General features: G+C 39.9%; 1 protein-coding gene across 3 annotated transcripts; it reads left to right on the top strand.

Moving 5' to 3' along the window:
• Positions 1 to 2,221: 2,221 nt before the first annotated feature.
• ZNF527 (zinc finger protein 527) lies at positions 2,222 to 13,234 on the top strand. 3 transcript variants are annotated; one of them, XM_016206533.2, is made up of 5 exons: positions 2,222 to 2,386; positions 4,613 to 4,687; positions 8,169 to 8,295; positions 8,889 to 8,984; positions 11,096 to 13,234. In XM_016206533.2, exons 2-5 carry the CDS (start codon positions 4,655 to 4,657, stop codon positions 12,661 to 12,663), a joined length of 1,824 nt encoding a protein of 607 aa, XP_016062019.2. In that variant the 5' UTR covers positions 2,222 to 2,386; positions 4,613 to 4,654; the 3' UTR covers positions 12,664 to 13,234. The 3 variants fall into 3 exon arrangements, with proteins under 3 accessions (XP_016062019.2, XP_016062020.2, XP_016062017.2); XM_016206534.2 differs by lacking the exon at positions 2,222 to 2,386 and having other exon boundaries at positions 2,574 to 4,687; positions 8,169 to 8,285; XM_016206531.2 differs by lacking the exon at positions 2,222 to 2,386 and having other exon boundaries at positions 2,574 to 4,687.
• Positions 13,235 to 13,786: the final 552 nt, after the last annotated feature.

Here is a 13,786-nt window from a genome sequence, read left to right as displayed (position 1 = left end):
CTGGTAAATTCACCTCTTCCCTCTTTGGTACCCAGGCTCTATGGCATTAGCTCCTCCTTGAAGTTAAAATTCTATCCCCCCTTTCCTCTTTCAGTCCTTCAACACTGTGTAATTAGCTTTCTGTAATTAACCTCTTATTTGAAATTCCCAGTGTTGTTTTGCTTTCTTGACTAGATTCTGATGGGCAGTCCGACCACAATTTTTTTTTTAGCAGTCATACTTTGAGAACTACTGCCCTGCTCTACTGGAGATGACTGGGACCAACCAGTGTTGGACTTCGTGGGTTGAGATAAGAAAATATAGAGCAAAAGTCTTCCTATGATCAATTACTGACATATGAAGAGACGGTCATACTCATACAAAGTTTCTCTGAAGGTATACCTTGCCAGTCAGAAATGGGGTATCTGAAATGTCCAAGATGATCTCTAACCTGCATGGTAAAGTCCAGGGAAGAGCTATTTGATGTACTTGCCAGTACCAAACCACAGTTATTATCCAAAGAATACCGAACTAGTAAACTTCCCCCATTAAAGCCACCCAACTATTAAATATTTATAGGGCTTTAAAAAAACAATTGCTTGCTTTTTTCTGAAAGTAACATTGTCCAATTTCATAAACAGCAAATCACTTCAGCCCTGGTAACTAGACTCCCTTTGTCCATGGCTCTGGCCTTAGCCAGAGGGCTCTTTGTAGGGGAGGGGATTAGAGAGATTATTCTCCAAGGGTGGGTTCTCAAGAACTTCCCCTTGCTTCCACATATCCCTGCTTACCAAGATCTTGACTTGGGTGCACCGTCCAGATCTTCCGGGGTCTATCGATGGGGAAGAATGCTGCTTTTCTGGAACTTTCACTGACACACACTCTCCTTGATCAAACTTTAGTCAGGCTCCTCTGAACACTTCTCAACCGGACTTCAACCTTTTGACTTCAGTGTTGCCTTTGCATAACTCAGTTTTAGCAAGAATTCTGTCAAGTTGGTTGAGCCAGAGTTCTTGATATGTGATCACAATATCTAATTAAATTCCTTATCCAATCTAATTAAATTCCTTATCCACCCAGCTGGCGCATGATCAGCCAGGCCTCCTCCCAGCAAGAATCTTGTTGGTCAGTCTAGCAAAAATTCCTCCAGACCCTTATGTCTCCTCATAGGAATTTTCCATACACTGACACCCCTGTCCCCAACTTGCTCCTTGCCTATAAATCCCACTTGTTCTTGCTGCATTTGGAATTGAGCCCAGTTCTACACTGGTCTTTTTCCCCTATTGAAATCGTTCCTGAATAAAATCTTTTTTTTTTTTCCTTCTTCCCACTTCAACTACTCTTCGGTTCTGTTTTTAAGATCACTCAGGGGCTCACATCTGTCCTCCTGACTGTGGGCAGTTTCTTAAAGCGGTACCCTAATTAAAGTTGTAAAGTGAAAAAGTGGGAGCAGCAACAAGAGAAACTCCAGAGCTACTGGCTACAACATAAACGGCTTTGGTGCCAATGAGTATCTTCCTACAAATGGGAATCTCATTACCCTTCTGTGCCCGCTTCACATCAAGTGCAAGCAGAAAAGGGATATAAAAATGAAGGTAACAGTGACCCAGCCCATGGCGGGGGGTGAGGGATGGGGTGGGGATGGGAGAACAGATCTGGAAACAGTCACACACAGGCACAAAAAGACTTCTTCCAGGGACTCAACCCTAAAGGCAAGACCAGCAACAAAAGTTCCACCGCCTGTCAGGTAAACCGCGACCCCTAGGATAACAACACAGTTACAAAGCCGGTCAAGCCCAAAGTCAGCCACAGGACTCTCACACAACCGCAATCACTGATATTCTCGGCGCTACAGACCCGCAGTCTGTCACACGACGACTCTCAATCACAGGACCTGAGGTAAAATACCGAAACTCCGCACGGACAGAACCCGTCGCCCCCCAGTGCGCAAGCGCGAAAGTGTGCAGCGACAGACACAAAAAACGGCCACACCTAAGCAGACGGTCAGAGACGCTCGCAGCTTCACTGTTTCCTCACACACAGTCGCCCGGGTCACTTGGGTGCCCAGCGTCTCCCTGAGCCGCACTCAGCTCTCCAGTACCTGCACCTAACGCCGGGGCCGCCTCTAACGCATGCGCGAAGTGGAGGCGGGCCTCGGGCCCTCTGGGAAATGTAGTTCAGCGAAGACCGCTGCTGCGCAAAGCCTTCTGGGGCTGGTGGTTCGCGGAGTCGCAGGGAAAAGCTGAGTTGGTAGTCCAAGCCCCTGCAGCTGGATGTTTCCCCAGCCGGTTTCTGGGGTCCAGCGCGCCTCGGCCTCCGCCCCTCTCCGCCCCACTGGGGATTCTGGGAGGCGACGTCGCGGGTCTCGGGTCGCTCTTCGGGTTTCCAGAACCCGCGGTGCCGGGAGGTGAGTTGGGCCTGGCTTCTCGCGGGAGCAAGGGGTGAGCTCTGGGCTTAAGGTGGACCCGTCTGGGGCGGGACAGCGACCAGGCGGGTGTCACTGGGGAGACTGTGTGTCACTATGTCTAACTATGTGACAGGCTACAGGTGTGACAATGTGATTTTGTGTGTGTGTGTGTGTGTGTGTGTGTGTGACTCTGCAGGTACAACTATGTGTGCCTGCGTATAGATTTGTGAGACTGTGGGTGTGACATAGTGTGTGTGTGTGTGTGTGTGTGTGTGTAATTATGTTTGACCACTTGCCTCGGGAGATATAACTGAATGTGTGTGACAGTAGGTGTGCCCATGGCCATCTGTCTCGGCGGGCATAATTTTGTATGAGTAATTGTGATCGAATGTGTGACCTTGTGTGATATGTAACTGTGTGATTGTGTGCCAGTCTCTCTGTTGGAGTAATTGTGCATCGTCATCTCTAACTTTGTGTCAATGTGCCTGTGAATGTGTATGACATTACGAGTGTGATTGTGCGACCATGTAGATGTGTGTGATTGGGTGAGCATTTGTGTGACTGAGTCACAGGAACCTTAAAATTACTTGCCCAAATTCACACGGTTAATAAGTGACAAAACTGGAATTGGAACCCACGCAGTTTGGCTCTAGGGTCCTTGCTTTTTAATTACTAAAGTAAAAACTGGGTGCCCTGGGTTCTGAGGGTGTTGGAGAGGATTGTCAGTGGGCTTGGACTAGGAACCTTTAGGACATAGGAACTAAATCTGGGTCTCTTCCCTCAGTCCCTTTGTGAATCCCAGGACCAAGTCTGAAGACATTGTATGTAGTGAAGCCATCCTCAAACTGGCTGCCTCTGGGGTAGGAAAGCCCAACCTGAAAGCTCCTTAGGTGATGGAATTGGAGATTTTAGCATTTGCCTTGTCAAACTCTTTCATGTTTGGTGCTGAGAGAGGTTGACCGTGCCTCTTTTTCTGATGTACTAAGTGAGCTAAATTTTTGGTTCTCACTTTCTCAGTTAATAAAGAAAAATATTCTCATTTCCTTTCCAAATGTGTATGTAGAATCTCAGTGGAAACAAGGATGGCACTTCTCTATGCCAGAGTTGGCTCATGCAATCTTGACAGTAAGGAAAAAAAGGGTTCTGAGAGGTGGATTAACTTGCCCAAGGTCATGTAGAAAATGAGTAAAGGAGTAGAGAGTCTGCAAGCAGGTTGGGGGCTATTTAATGCCCAAGCCTTTAACAGGACTTTTTTCCAAATGGTTCATCTCAAAGTTGGAAAACATTACCCAAGGGATACACAGCTCCTTGCAAACAAAAATTTAAAATACATTTCTTTTATGCAGATACTACTTAGGGCTCTCAGATGGTGAGACTTTGAGTTTCCTCCCAGGTTACAAAGACTTTTATGGACTATTTCAAGGTGCATTGCACTAAGGAAATAACTTTGTTAGAGACTGAGTTGGCTAGTGCAGAGTAGCCCAGAATTAGGGGGTCATGTATCCTAAATCCTAGGTCAAACGCAACTATTCTCGTTTTCAGAATGAAGAAATGTTGGCTCAGGGAGTACAAGGAACGTATTTGAGGCTGTAGAGTTTGTTATTGCTTTAGCGTTAAAATTTGGCAATGATTGCCTCAGGCTGCATTTCTGTAGAATAATAATGGCAACATCTGCCATCTCTAAAGATGCTTCTCTAAGAAATATATGCCATTGATTTCTGAGTTTATGTTGAATATTTCCCATTCAGACATTTCGGTCTCTTGAAAGAGAACCAGTGTTTGAGGCACACTATAGTCTGACTCTTATGACTTCAAGTTAGTTGAGTAAGCTTTTCGAACCTCAGTTTCACTTGTTGGTAAGATGGGGATAAAAACACCTACCTTTGCAGTTTTGTAAAAATTAAATAAGATAATGGCATATACAACATGTGTAGCATCACTAAATTACAGGAGGCATAGTAAGACTTATTTATTCACTTATCAAATATCTTTTGAGAGCTTAACAATGGTTTTAGCATTATTGTAACACTAGAGATACACCAGTGAACCCAACATAAATGCTAAGAAGGGAAATAAATCAAGATAAGGAAGAAGAGACTGGAAGGGAGGTTCTCTTTAGATAGAATTTTTAGGGAAGTCCCTTTGATATGGTGACAGCTGAACAAAGATAGGAATAAAGAAAGGGAGGGTCTGCCATTTTTTTCTCCCTTAACTCTGCTTTCTCAGGACTTGGTTCTCCAAAAGAGAGAATTGAAGAAGGAAGGAAGAATGGCTGTTGGACTTTGTAAATCCGTGTCCCAGGTAAGTTGAGGTTTTCCACTTTGTTTCCAGAAATTCCACCTCATTATTTAGGACTTTGGACTAGAGAGAGAGTCACAGATAGCCTAGTGAGTACTCTCTCCACTTCTCTCTCTTCACCATTTGTTCAAATAATCCTTCCATAAAATATTTAGTATCTCTTTTACACAGTGTTATGTTCAAGTGTGTGATGAAACAGAACTCTCTTTAGGTGGATCATGATTTGTTGTATTGGAGATGAATGCAAGTGAAACAAAGGGCAGGGTGTGAGTATCAATTATCTTATTAAATAGGGAGGTAAAGGATGGCCTCTCTGAGGAAGTGATATTTAAGCAAGGAAATACTTCCATGAAAGTAGGGAATAAATATGTGGAGATCTGGTGAAGAGCTTTAAAAGTAGAAACAATAGCAAGTATGAAGTTACTATGGTGGAAGCATATTTGATGTGTTCCAGGAATAGCAATAAGCCAGTATTGTTAGAAGCAGATGACCACTGTGAGGTCAGAGGAGGAGCTGGGGAACAAATTATGTAGGCCCTTGAAAGTCATGATTACAACTTTGAGTTTTGTTCAAAGGGCGAAGGAGAGCCATTGGAGTGTTTGTGATTTCTTTGATTTATGTTTTAAAATGAAAAGAGATAGCAGGAAGTAAGGGTGGGAGCAGGAAAGCTATTTAGGAGACTACTGCAGTAACCTAGGTAGGAGATTATAGCTTCCTGGACCATGGTAGTGGATTGGAGCTGGTGAGATTCTGGGATTTGACCAGGGATTGGTTGTAAAGTGTGAGAGGAAGAATGAAGTCATGGATGACTACAAAGATTTTTGGCCTGGGCAGCTGTATTAATGGTCATGCCATTTCTTGAGATGGAAAGACTGGGTAGGGTGAGTTTGGAATCAAGAACTTAGTTCTGTATATTAAATTTGAGAGACCTGTTGGATATCCAAGAGGAATATTGATTATATATCTGAAGTTCAGGACTGGAGATGTGTATTTAAAGCATAGCACTGGATGAGATTATCTTGAGGGTAGGACTGTGGTAAAAGTAGATAGGAAAGACCTCCAAGGACTGAGTTTAGGGCATTCATCATTTAGAGGCTGACAGGAGGAGTAGGAACCAGCAAAACAGACTGAGAAGGACTGATGTAGAAGAAGAACCAGAAGGTTTGGATCCTGGAAGTCAAGAGTAGAACATCTTGAAGGAGGTAATGACCGAGTTAAATTCTTCTGAGACAGATTGAGGAAGATGAAGACTGAGAACTGACCGCTGGATTTGTTAACATGGAAGCTACTGATACCCTTGAAAAGAGCTACTTTACAGAGTGATTGGGATGAATGCATCATTGCAATAGACTTAAAAGAGAATAGAAGGTGAAAAAAGTGAGAATAGAGACAATGAGTCTCTATTTTCCCTGCCGTCCAATAATATACCCAGTAGCCACATGTGACTACTCTGAATTGAGATGTGCTATATAAGTATAAAATACATACCAGATTTTGAAGATTCAGTACAAAAAAGAATGTAAAGCGTTAATAATTTTATATTTATTACAGGTTGAAATAACATTTAGATATATTGGGTTAAATAAAAAATATTAAATTTACTTATATATACTTTTTTAATGCAGCTACTGAAAAAGTTTCAATTACATATGTGTCTCACATTGTATTCTGTTGGACATGACTGATCTAAACAACTCTTTGGAAGAGTTTTGTTATTAAAAGGAATAGAGAAATGGGAGAATAGCCAGAGTGAGATCATGGAAAGAAATTTGTTTATCTATTTATAGATGGAAGACATTGCATCAGTTTGTATACTGATGGGAATAATCCAGTAAAGCAAGAAAATACTGGTAATACAGGGAGGTTCTGATATCTCCATGATGTTTACAAGGGAGAGAGGAGACAGTGCCCTTATATGGACAAGTAGGGACTGGTCTTAGATAGGAAGCCTAGAGTTTTATCTGTAGTAGCAGGGAAGGCAGAATATATGAGTACAGATACAGGTCAGTAAACACATATGGTGGGCTAGAGGATGCGGAAGTTCAGAGTGAGAACAGGGGAGGGTTTGGTGGTGGTTAGAGGGATAGAAGGTATGAAATAGTCATGGGGAAGTGGGAGAGTGACTTTATTAAGGAGTATAGTAGAGTAGCCTAGTGGTGTTTTTATTGGATTTCTGGTCATATCCTAGAAGTATGTTGGATCAATGTTTATCAATCAGGGTTCTGGCAAGAAACTAAAAAGGGGACTATTTACAAATATATAGAAAAACTACAAAGGATAGTGCTATACCCTGGGGTCACTGCAGAGCTCCTTTACTGAGTTTAGGCCTGAACCCAGAGAAAGTGATATCTGAGTGGGGAGGTCCTCTGACAACCACTGTGACCTTTGATTGAAGGACAGAGACTACACAGGGTGGCGCTACAAGGAGGGAACCAGGGGGGAAAATGTTGTGCTTCGTTCACCTTCCTCCCATGCCTTGAGTGTGGCTTAACCCAACTGAAAATGGGGTGGGAGAAAGGAGTCTCTTGAGGTAGCTAATACAGGTTAGCCCCCCACAACACAGAAGTGTAGAGGGCCACATGGAAGTTATACTACACTAAGTAGTTGTCTGTTTTCTTTTCTCTAGCCACATTTATTCATATTTTTACTGTGTAGAATAACCATATTTGATATTTCATTATTTTTAATAAAAAATGAGACCATTCAATGCAGAATGGAACTCTGTCATTTTTAAGCATTTAGTACTCTTTCTTCATATGGATATGTCATAGGAATCTTTACTAAGTGGCAAATATTTCCTGAGTATTTACAATGTGACAGGTTTTATAATAGACACTGGATGTACATAAGCTTATAAAACATGTATCTTCCACTCATACAGCTTGTAGATCAGTGCTATAGCTTAAAACCTAATTTTTGGACATGTATGTTTTTTTCCAGTTTTTTTTTATATAACCTTCCAATCTAAGTATCTTTACATACACTTCATTATTTCTTCAAGATACACTCTTGGATGTTTCTCCTCACATAGAGTCTAAATTTCAGATCATACCCTTTTATTAAAGCCCAATTCCAGGTCTTCTTTCACTACTTTGAGCCAGATGATATCCCAGTTTGGGGATAAAAGAATTATCCATGTAAAAATGTCCTGATACTTAGTATATGTAACATAAAACTTTGCCTTTACTCATATACTTTCATATCATAAAACTCATGTTTCATGCTATAAGCTAATTTTTTCTGTGTATATGTCCTTTCTCTTTCACAAAAATGTATAATTGTCAAGGGGTGAGCCTGTTTCTGATATTTCTCTCTTTTTCTTAAAATATTTGAAAAACCTGGGCATGTACTTGTTCCCCAATAATGATTTTCCTTGGCCCACTTAGAGCTTGGAACTCTGGCAGAATTCATTTTTATTGTTGTTGTTGTTTTCTAGGACTATATAGGAGCACTTGGCAAACAAGAATTTTTTTTTAAATTTCAGGGGTTGGTAACCTTTAGGGATGTGGCTCTAGAATTTTCCCAAGAAGAGTGGGAATGGCTGGACCCATCTCAGAAGGATTTATACAGAGATGTCATGTTGGAGAACTACAGCAATTTGGTATGGCTTGGTAAGGATGTCTCTCCCCCATAATTCAAACCGTTCCCTCTAGGGTGTTTTTGCTTCCTCAGTTGGGAATATCTAGGGCATCTAAGTGCTTAGCTGAATTTCTACTTCTGTTTCCAGGAAATGATTTGAAGCAGTTTTATAGAGTTAGAAATGAGTAACTCCCATTGCTTTAGAATGATGGTTTGGAATAGCATCATCAGTATGGTATGGGAATTTGTTAAATTTGCAAATTATGGGGTCCCACTCTAGACTACAGAATCAGAAACTCTGGGAATACGCCCAGCAGTCTGGGTTTTAAGAGCCCTCCAAATGATTCTGATGCCCATAAAAGTTTGAGAACTATTGTGGTTTCTGAGTTGGGGACTGGGAATATGTATTTCTGTAAGTTTCTAGGTTATGGTTCTTGTGCTCTAGCACTTTGAGAACCAATGCTATGGAAGAAGTTTCATCTTCATCCTCCATACAAATATCATTCCATTCTCTAGTCCTTCCTCTAATGTCCTTTCTTGCCTAATGACCATGAGATTGAATGTGAGTCCTAGAACAGCTATAGCATATTCTGTCTCTCTCTTTTCATTTTTCTTCTGTAAACAGGACTGTCCGTTTCCAAGCCCAACATGATCTCCTTATTGGAACAACGGAAGGATCCTTGGATAGTGGAGAGAGAGATGTCAGATGGTCAATATACAGGTGAGTGACGGGGAACCAGATAGGGCAGGCTGTTATAAGGCTTCAGCCCAAGTGGTCATGAGGAGGCTGCCCTGGCTCCGGGTCTTGTCTTTGTTTTCCAGACTTCCCAATAAAATCTCCTGGATTTCAAAGTAGGTTCATATCTAATAGTACCTTTCCCCCTTCCAACATTATACATAAGCCTGCTTACTATGTAGTTCTGGTTGGAATCCAAAGTTGATTAGACGTTGACCCTTTTGCTACAGTATTTTGCTGCCTAAGTCAAGAATTTTCTTTTTTTCTTTTTTAAGAGAATGGTTGGAGCTCCAGGCACCTCAGAATCTCCCATATCAGAAATGTCTGTACTCTCCTCCCATCAGGCTTCAAAATTTTACTCAGCATTGCATTAGGTATTGTATAAAGCTGCTATTTTCCTGGAGTAGAGAAGATTCATTCTTGGTAAGAGGGAATTTAGTGGTCCCAAGTGATAGATACAGGAGAAGAGATTTAGGAGATAGGTGAGGAAACAGAAGTAGCTGTACTTCTGTAGAAAGAAAAATCAACTGTGTGGACCTAACAGAATAAGTGAACAAAGCCCTACCAGGCCTGGGTTGAGACAGGGATTCAAGTAGGATAGTATCCATGGGGGGCAGGGTGGAGGGTTTCTGTGAAGAAGAGAGTATATTAGAAAGAAGAAAGATATAGGTGGATAATATGTTCTTTACTGCCCAATTTTGTACAATGACCCAGTGTGGAGGCAGCTTTATTTTCAACAGTTTACCAACTGTTGTGGAAAAGACTGTATTTAATTAACTCCCAAATGCTAACATGTGCAGCTCTAAAATAATCACTAAGCACATCGGAACATGAAAATGACTCCATCATGGAAATAATTACTATATTTTGGGAACCTTATCAAGGCCTTGAAAATCAAGCTCATATTCCCCAAGAATTATTCCTTAACTAAGTTTTGATCTCTGTTTTTTGGCATTTATACTATTCATAATCAGTATCATATTAACTAATTATTTATGTTCCATAGTGAATTTTTATGCACAGAATTTTTCTCTTTTTCATTAGAGTTTAAAAAGGGGAGAAGGACCTGTGTCTCAGACTTTTTTCTCCTCTACTAGGTGCTCTAGTAGTAGGTTCTATCTAGTTGAATATATTATCTGAATATTGTGGTGTGACAGGAAAAAGACTTTCTTATTTTACTCTTTCTGAGGTCATCTTTTTTTTTTTTTTTAATATATCTTTATTGATTTCAGAGAGAGGAAAGGAAAGGGAGAGAGAGAGATAGGAACATCAATGATGAGAGAGTCATTGATCACACACCGACTGGGGATCGAGCCCACAACTTAGGCATGTGCCCTGACCGGGAATTGAACCATGATCTCCTGGATCCTAGGTCGATGCTCAACCAAAGAGCCATGGCCTCCCAGGCCTGAGGTCATCTTTTAAACAGTAGTTTTCTTTCTCTCTTATCTCAATGAATATCCTCTTCTGAAAGTATCAAGTATGTATACTGAGGCATCATTTTTCTCTCAATAATGAGAATTGCTGACCTCCAGATTCCTTCTAGACACTGATGGGGGAAAAACTTCCCCTCTGGTCTGATAAAATTTTAGAAGTTGTTGAGCATTCTGTCAGCATTCATAGATTCAGCAAAATGCTGCCATTGTTCTAGGCATTGGATTCAACAGTAAGAAAAAAAAAGAAATAAACAATCCCTACCCTCATGGAGCTTTTCATCTTGTGAATAGGACTAGATAGTGCAGGATGGACTGGAGACTTTAAAGACTAGAGGCAGGAAAACTGATTATGATCTAATCAGTGTCTCCAATTCTTTATCTTTTTGGCATTTAACTTTGTCTACATCTTGATGCCCTACATTTAACCTGTTTCCCTTATCACCTCCTACTCATTACCAGCACATAGACCTTCCTCTAGCAGCTCTCTTCATTCTTTGTTCTTTCTATTTTGTTCATATTGCATAGTATAATTTGAAAGCTGTCAGAACCATGTACTTTCTCTTCTCATTCCTCCAATTAAATTCTTCAATTCCTTCTATAATAGTTTTTTCTCTTTACAAAGGAAAAAAAGGATACATTTGCTTTCTTGATATTTTTCAGACTGGGAGTCTTGGTATGAAATTAAGGAATTATCTCCAAAACAGTACATTGATGATGAAGAGGAAATATCCCAGAGCATAGTGATGGAAAGACTTACAAGTCATGACTGTGAATCCTCCGGTTTCAGGAAAGCTTGGAAATATGAGTGTGAATTTGAGCAGCAGGATGGAAATCAGGAGAGACATTTCAGGCAAGTGGCAAGTCTTAAGGAAATCTATGCTGTGAAAAGAGATAATGAATATAATAATTCTGAGAGAAGCATTCTCTTGAAGTCAGTGCTTTTAACACAACAGAAAGTTCCCACAGTACAGTCAATACATAAATTTGATATTTATGATAAAATGTTCCCTCCAAATTCAGTCCCAGTTGAGCATAAAAGACAACATGCTGAGAAGGAATCTTTGATAGATAATGTATGTGAAGAATTCAACCAGGGTACATACCTTAGTAAAGATAGAGGAATTCCTTCTGGGGAGAAGCCTTATGAAAGTAATGATTTTTCAAATTTCTTAAGTTTCCACTCATTACTTACTCAACATCAAACAACTCATTTTGGAAAGCTACCCAATGAATGTGGTGATACCTTTAGCTGTTATTCATTCTTTACTCAACCTCAGGGAATTAGCAGTGGAGAGAAACCATATGCATGCAATGACTGCGGAAAAGCCTTTAGCCATGACTTCTTTCTCAGTGAACATCAAAGAACTCATATTGGAGAGAAAACATATGAATGTAAGGAATGTAACAAAGCCTTTAGACAGAGTGCACACCTCGCTCAACATCAAAGAATCCACACTGGAGAAAAACCCTTTGCATGCAATGAGTGTGGAAAGGCCTTTAGCCGTTATGCCTTCCTTGTTGAACATCAGAGAATTCACACAGGAGAGAAACCATATGAATGTAAGGAATGTAACAAAGCCTTCAGACAGAGTGCACACCTTAATCAACATCAGAGAATTCACACTGGAGAAAAACCCTATGAATGTAATCAATGTGGAAAAGCCTTCAGCAGACGCATAGCCCTTACTCTCCATCAAAGAATTCATACAGGAGAGAAACCCTTTAAATGTAATGAATGTGGGAAGACCTTTGGCTATCGCTCACACCTTAATCAACATCAGAGAATTCATACTGGAGAAAAGCCCTATGAGTGCATCAAATGTGGGAAGTTTTTCCGCACTGATTCACAACTTAATCGACATCATAGAATTCATACTGGAGAGAGACCTTTTGAATGCAGTAAATGTGGAAAAGCCTTTAGTGATGCTTTAGTTCTAATTCATCATAAGAGAAGTCATGCAGGAGAGAAACCCTATGAATGTAACAAATGTGGGAAGGCCTTCAGTTGTGGCTCATACCTTAATCAACATCAGAGAATTCATACTGGGGAGAAACCGTATGAATGTAATGAATGTGGGAAGGCTTTCCATCAGATCTTGTCCCTTAGGCTACACCAAAGGATTCATGTTGGAGAAAAACCCTATAATTGTAATGAATGTGGGAATAATTTTAGCTGTGCCTCAGCCCTTAGACGACATCAGAAAATTCATAATAGAGAAACTCTCTGATTATAACAAGTATAAGAAAGAAAACGTTTAGTCACCACTCAGTCCTTATTAAATAAATATCAGTAACTTATTTGGTTAGTAATGTAGTATATATGGAAAAGCCTTCAGCTCATGAGCATCCCTTATTTGAAACAGCCTGAGTAGTAAACATCTGTTGCTTTGTGATCTGTTCTGTGCCATCTTTGAGACTTACCTCACCCTCAATGCATGTCATTCTGGTGAAACTGTTAATAAGGGAGAACAGTGAATTGGTCATAGGCCGGCCAGTTATTACTTCCCTCAACCTAGTGATTAATAAGGGATTGACAAATGGCTCAGTCTGGACTAATAGAGCTATAGGGGGTTATTATGGGTAGTAAAAGGAAACTTTTTTCTGGAATTGCAAGTTTCAAGGATTTAGTGAGGTTAAAAACTCATCAACAGTTTTCTTTGCCAAGATAACACAGGAAAATGGAGGTGAGAGACTGAAATCTGATGACATTGTTTGATCTCTTGGATCCAGTCATGTCTGAAGTCTATAACCATCCTTCACTTTTTCACTTTTGTGATCCAATAAATTTCTTTCCTTTTTTTTTTTCCTCTCTCGCTTTAGTTAGTTTGAATTGGATTTTTGTCTCTTAGAATTACAGTCCTGACTCATATACTGTATGTTCACTACACATGTAAGAAAGCCTTGATACTTTTATATGACATAATTATTTATCCTAAGGAGAAATCTTGTGATATAACAAATATATGAAAGTTGAATACACAGCCTTTATAAAGCTGAGAGAATTGCTTCATTTTATTTGTTGATAAAAATTAATTTAGTATTTATTACTCTGTTTTACAGTAGGGATGAATTTTTTTTACTGTTACATTGTTGTGTTTATTTTTATATTTACAGGCAAAAGACCATAAAATGATACTTTTTAGTTAAATCTACTTATAATATAGAATACAACACAGAATTACTTTTTTAAAGGCAAATCTGATATAAGGAAACTAATTTTTTTTTTTAAAAAAAGTAACTATCAATACACAAAACAACATGTTAAATCTCATTATGCTAAGTGAAAGAAGTCAAAAACAAAGATTGCCTACAATGTGATTTCATTTAGGTGAAATTATAAAAATGGCAAAA

The sequence above is a fragment of the Miniopterus natalensis genome, chromosome 18, assembly GCF_054644295.1.
Source record: "Miniopterus natalensis isolate mMinNat1 chromosome 18, mMinNat1.hap1, whole genome shotgun sequence".
NCBI lineage: Eukaryota > Metazoa > Chordata > Mammalia > Chiroptera > Miniopteridae > Miniopterus > Miniopterus natalensis.
This window is presented reverse-complemented; position numbering and strand designations above follow the sequence as displayed.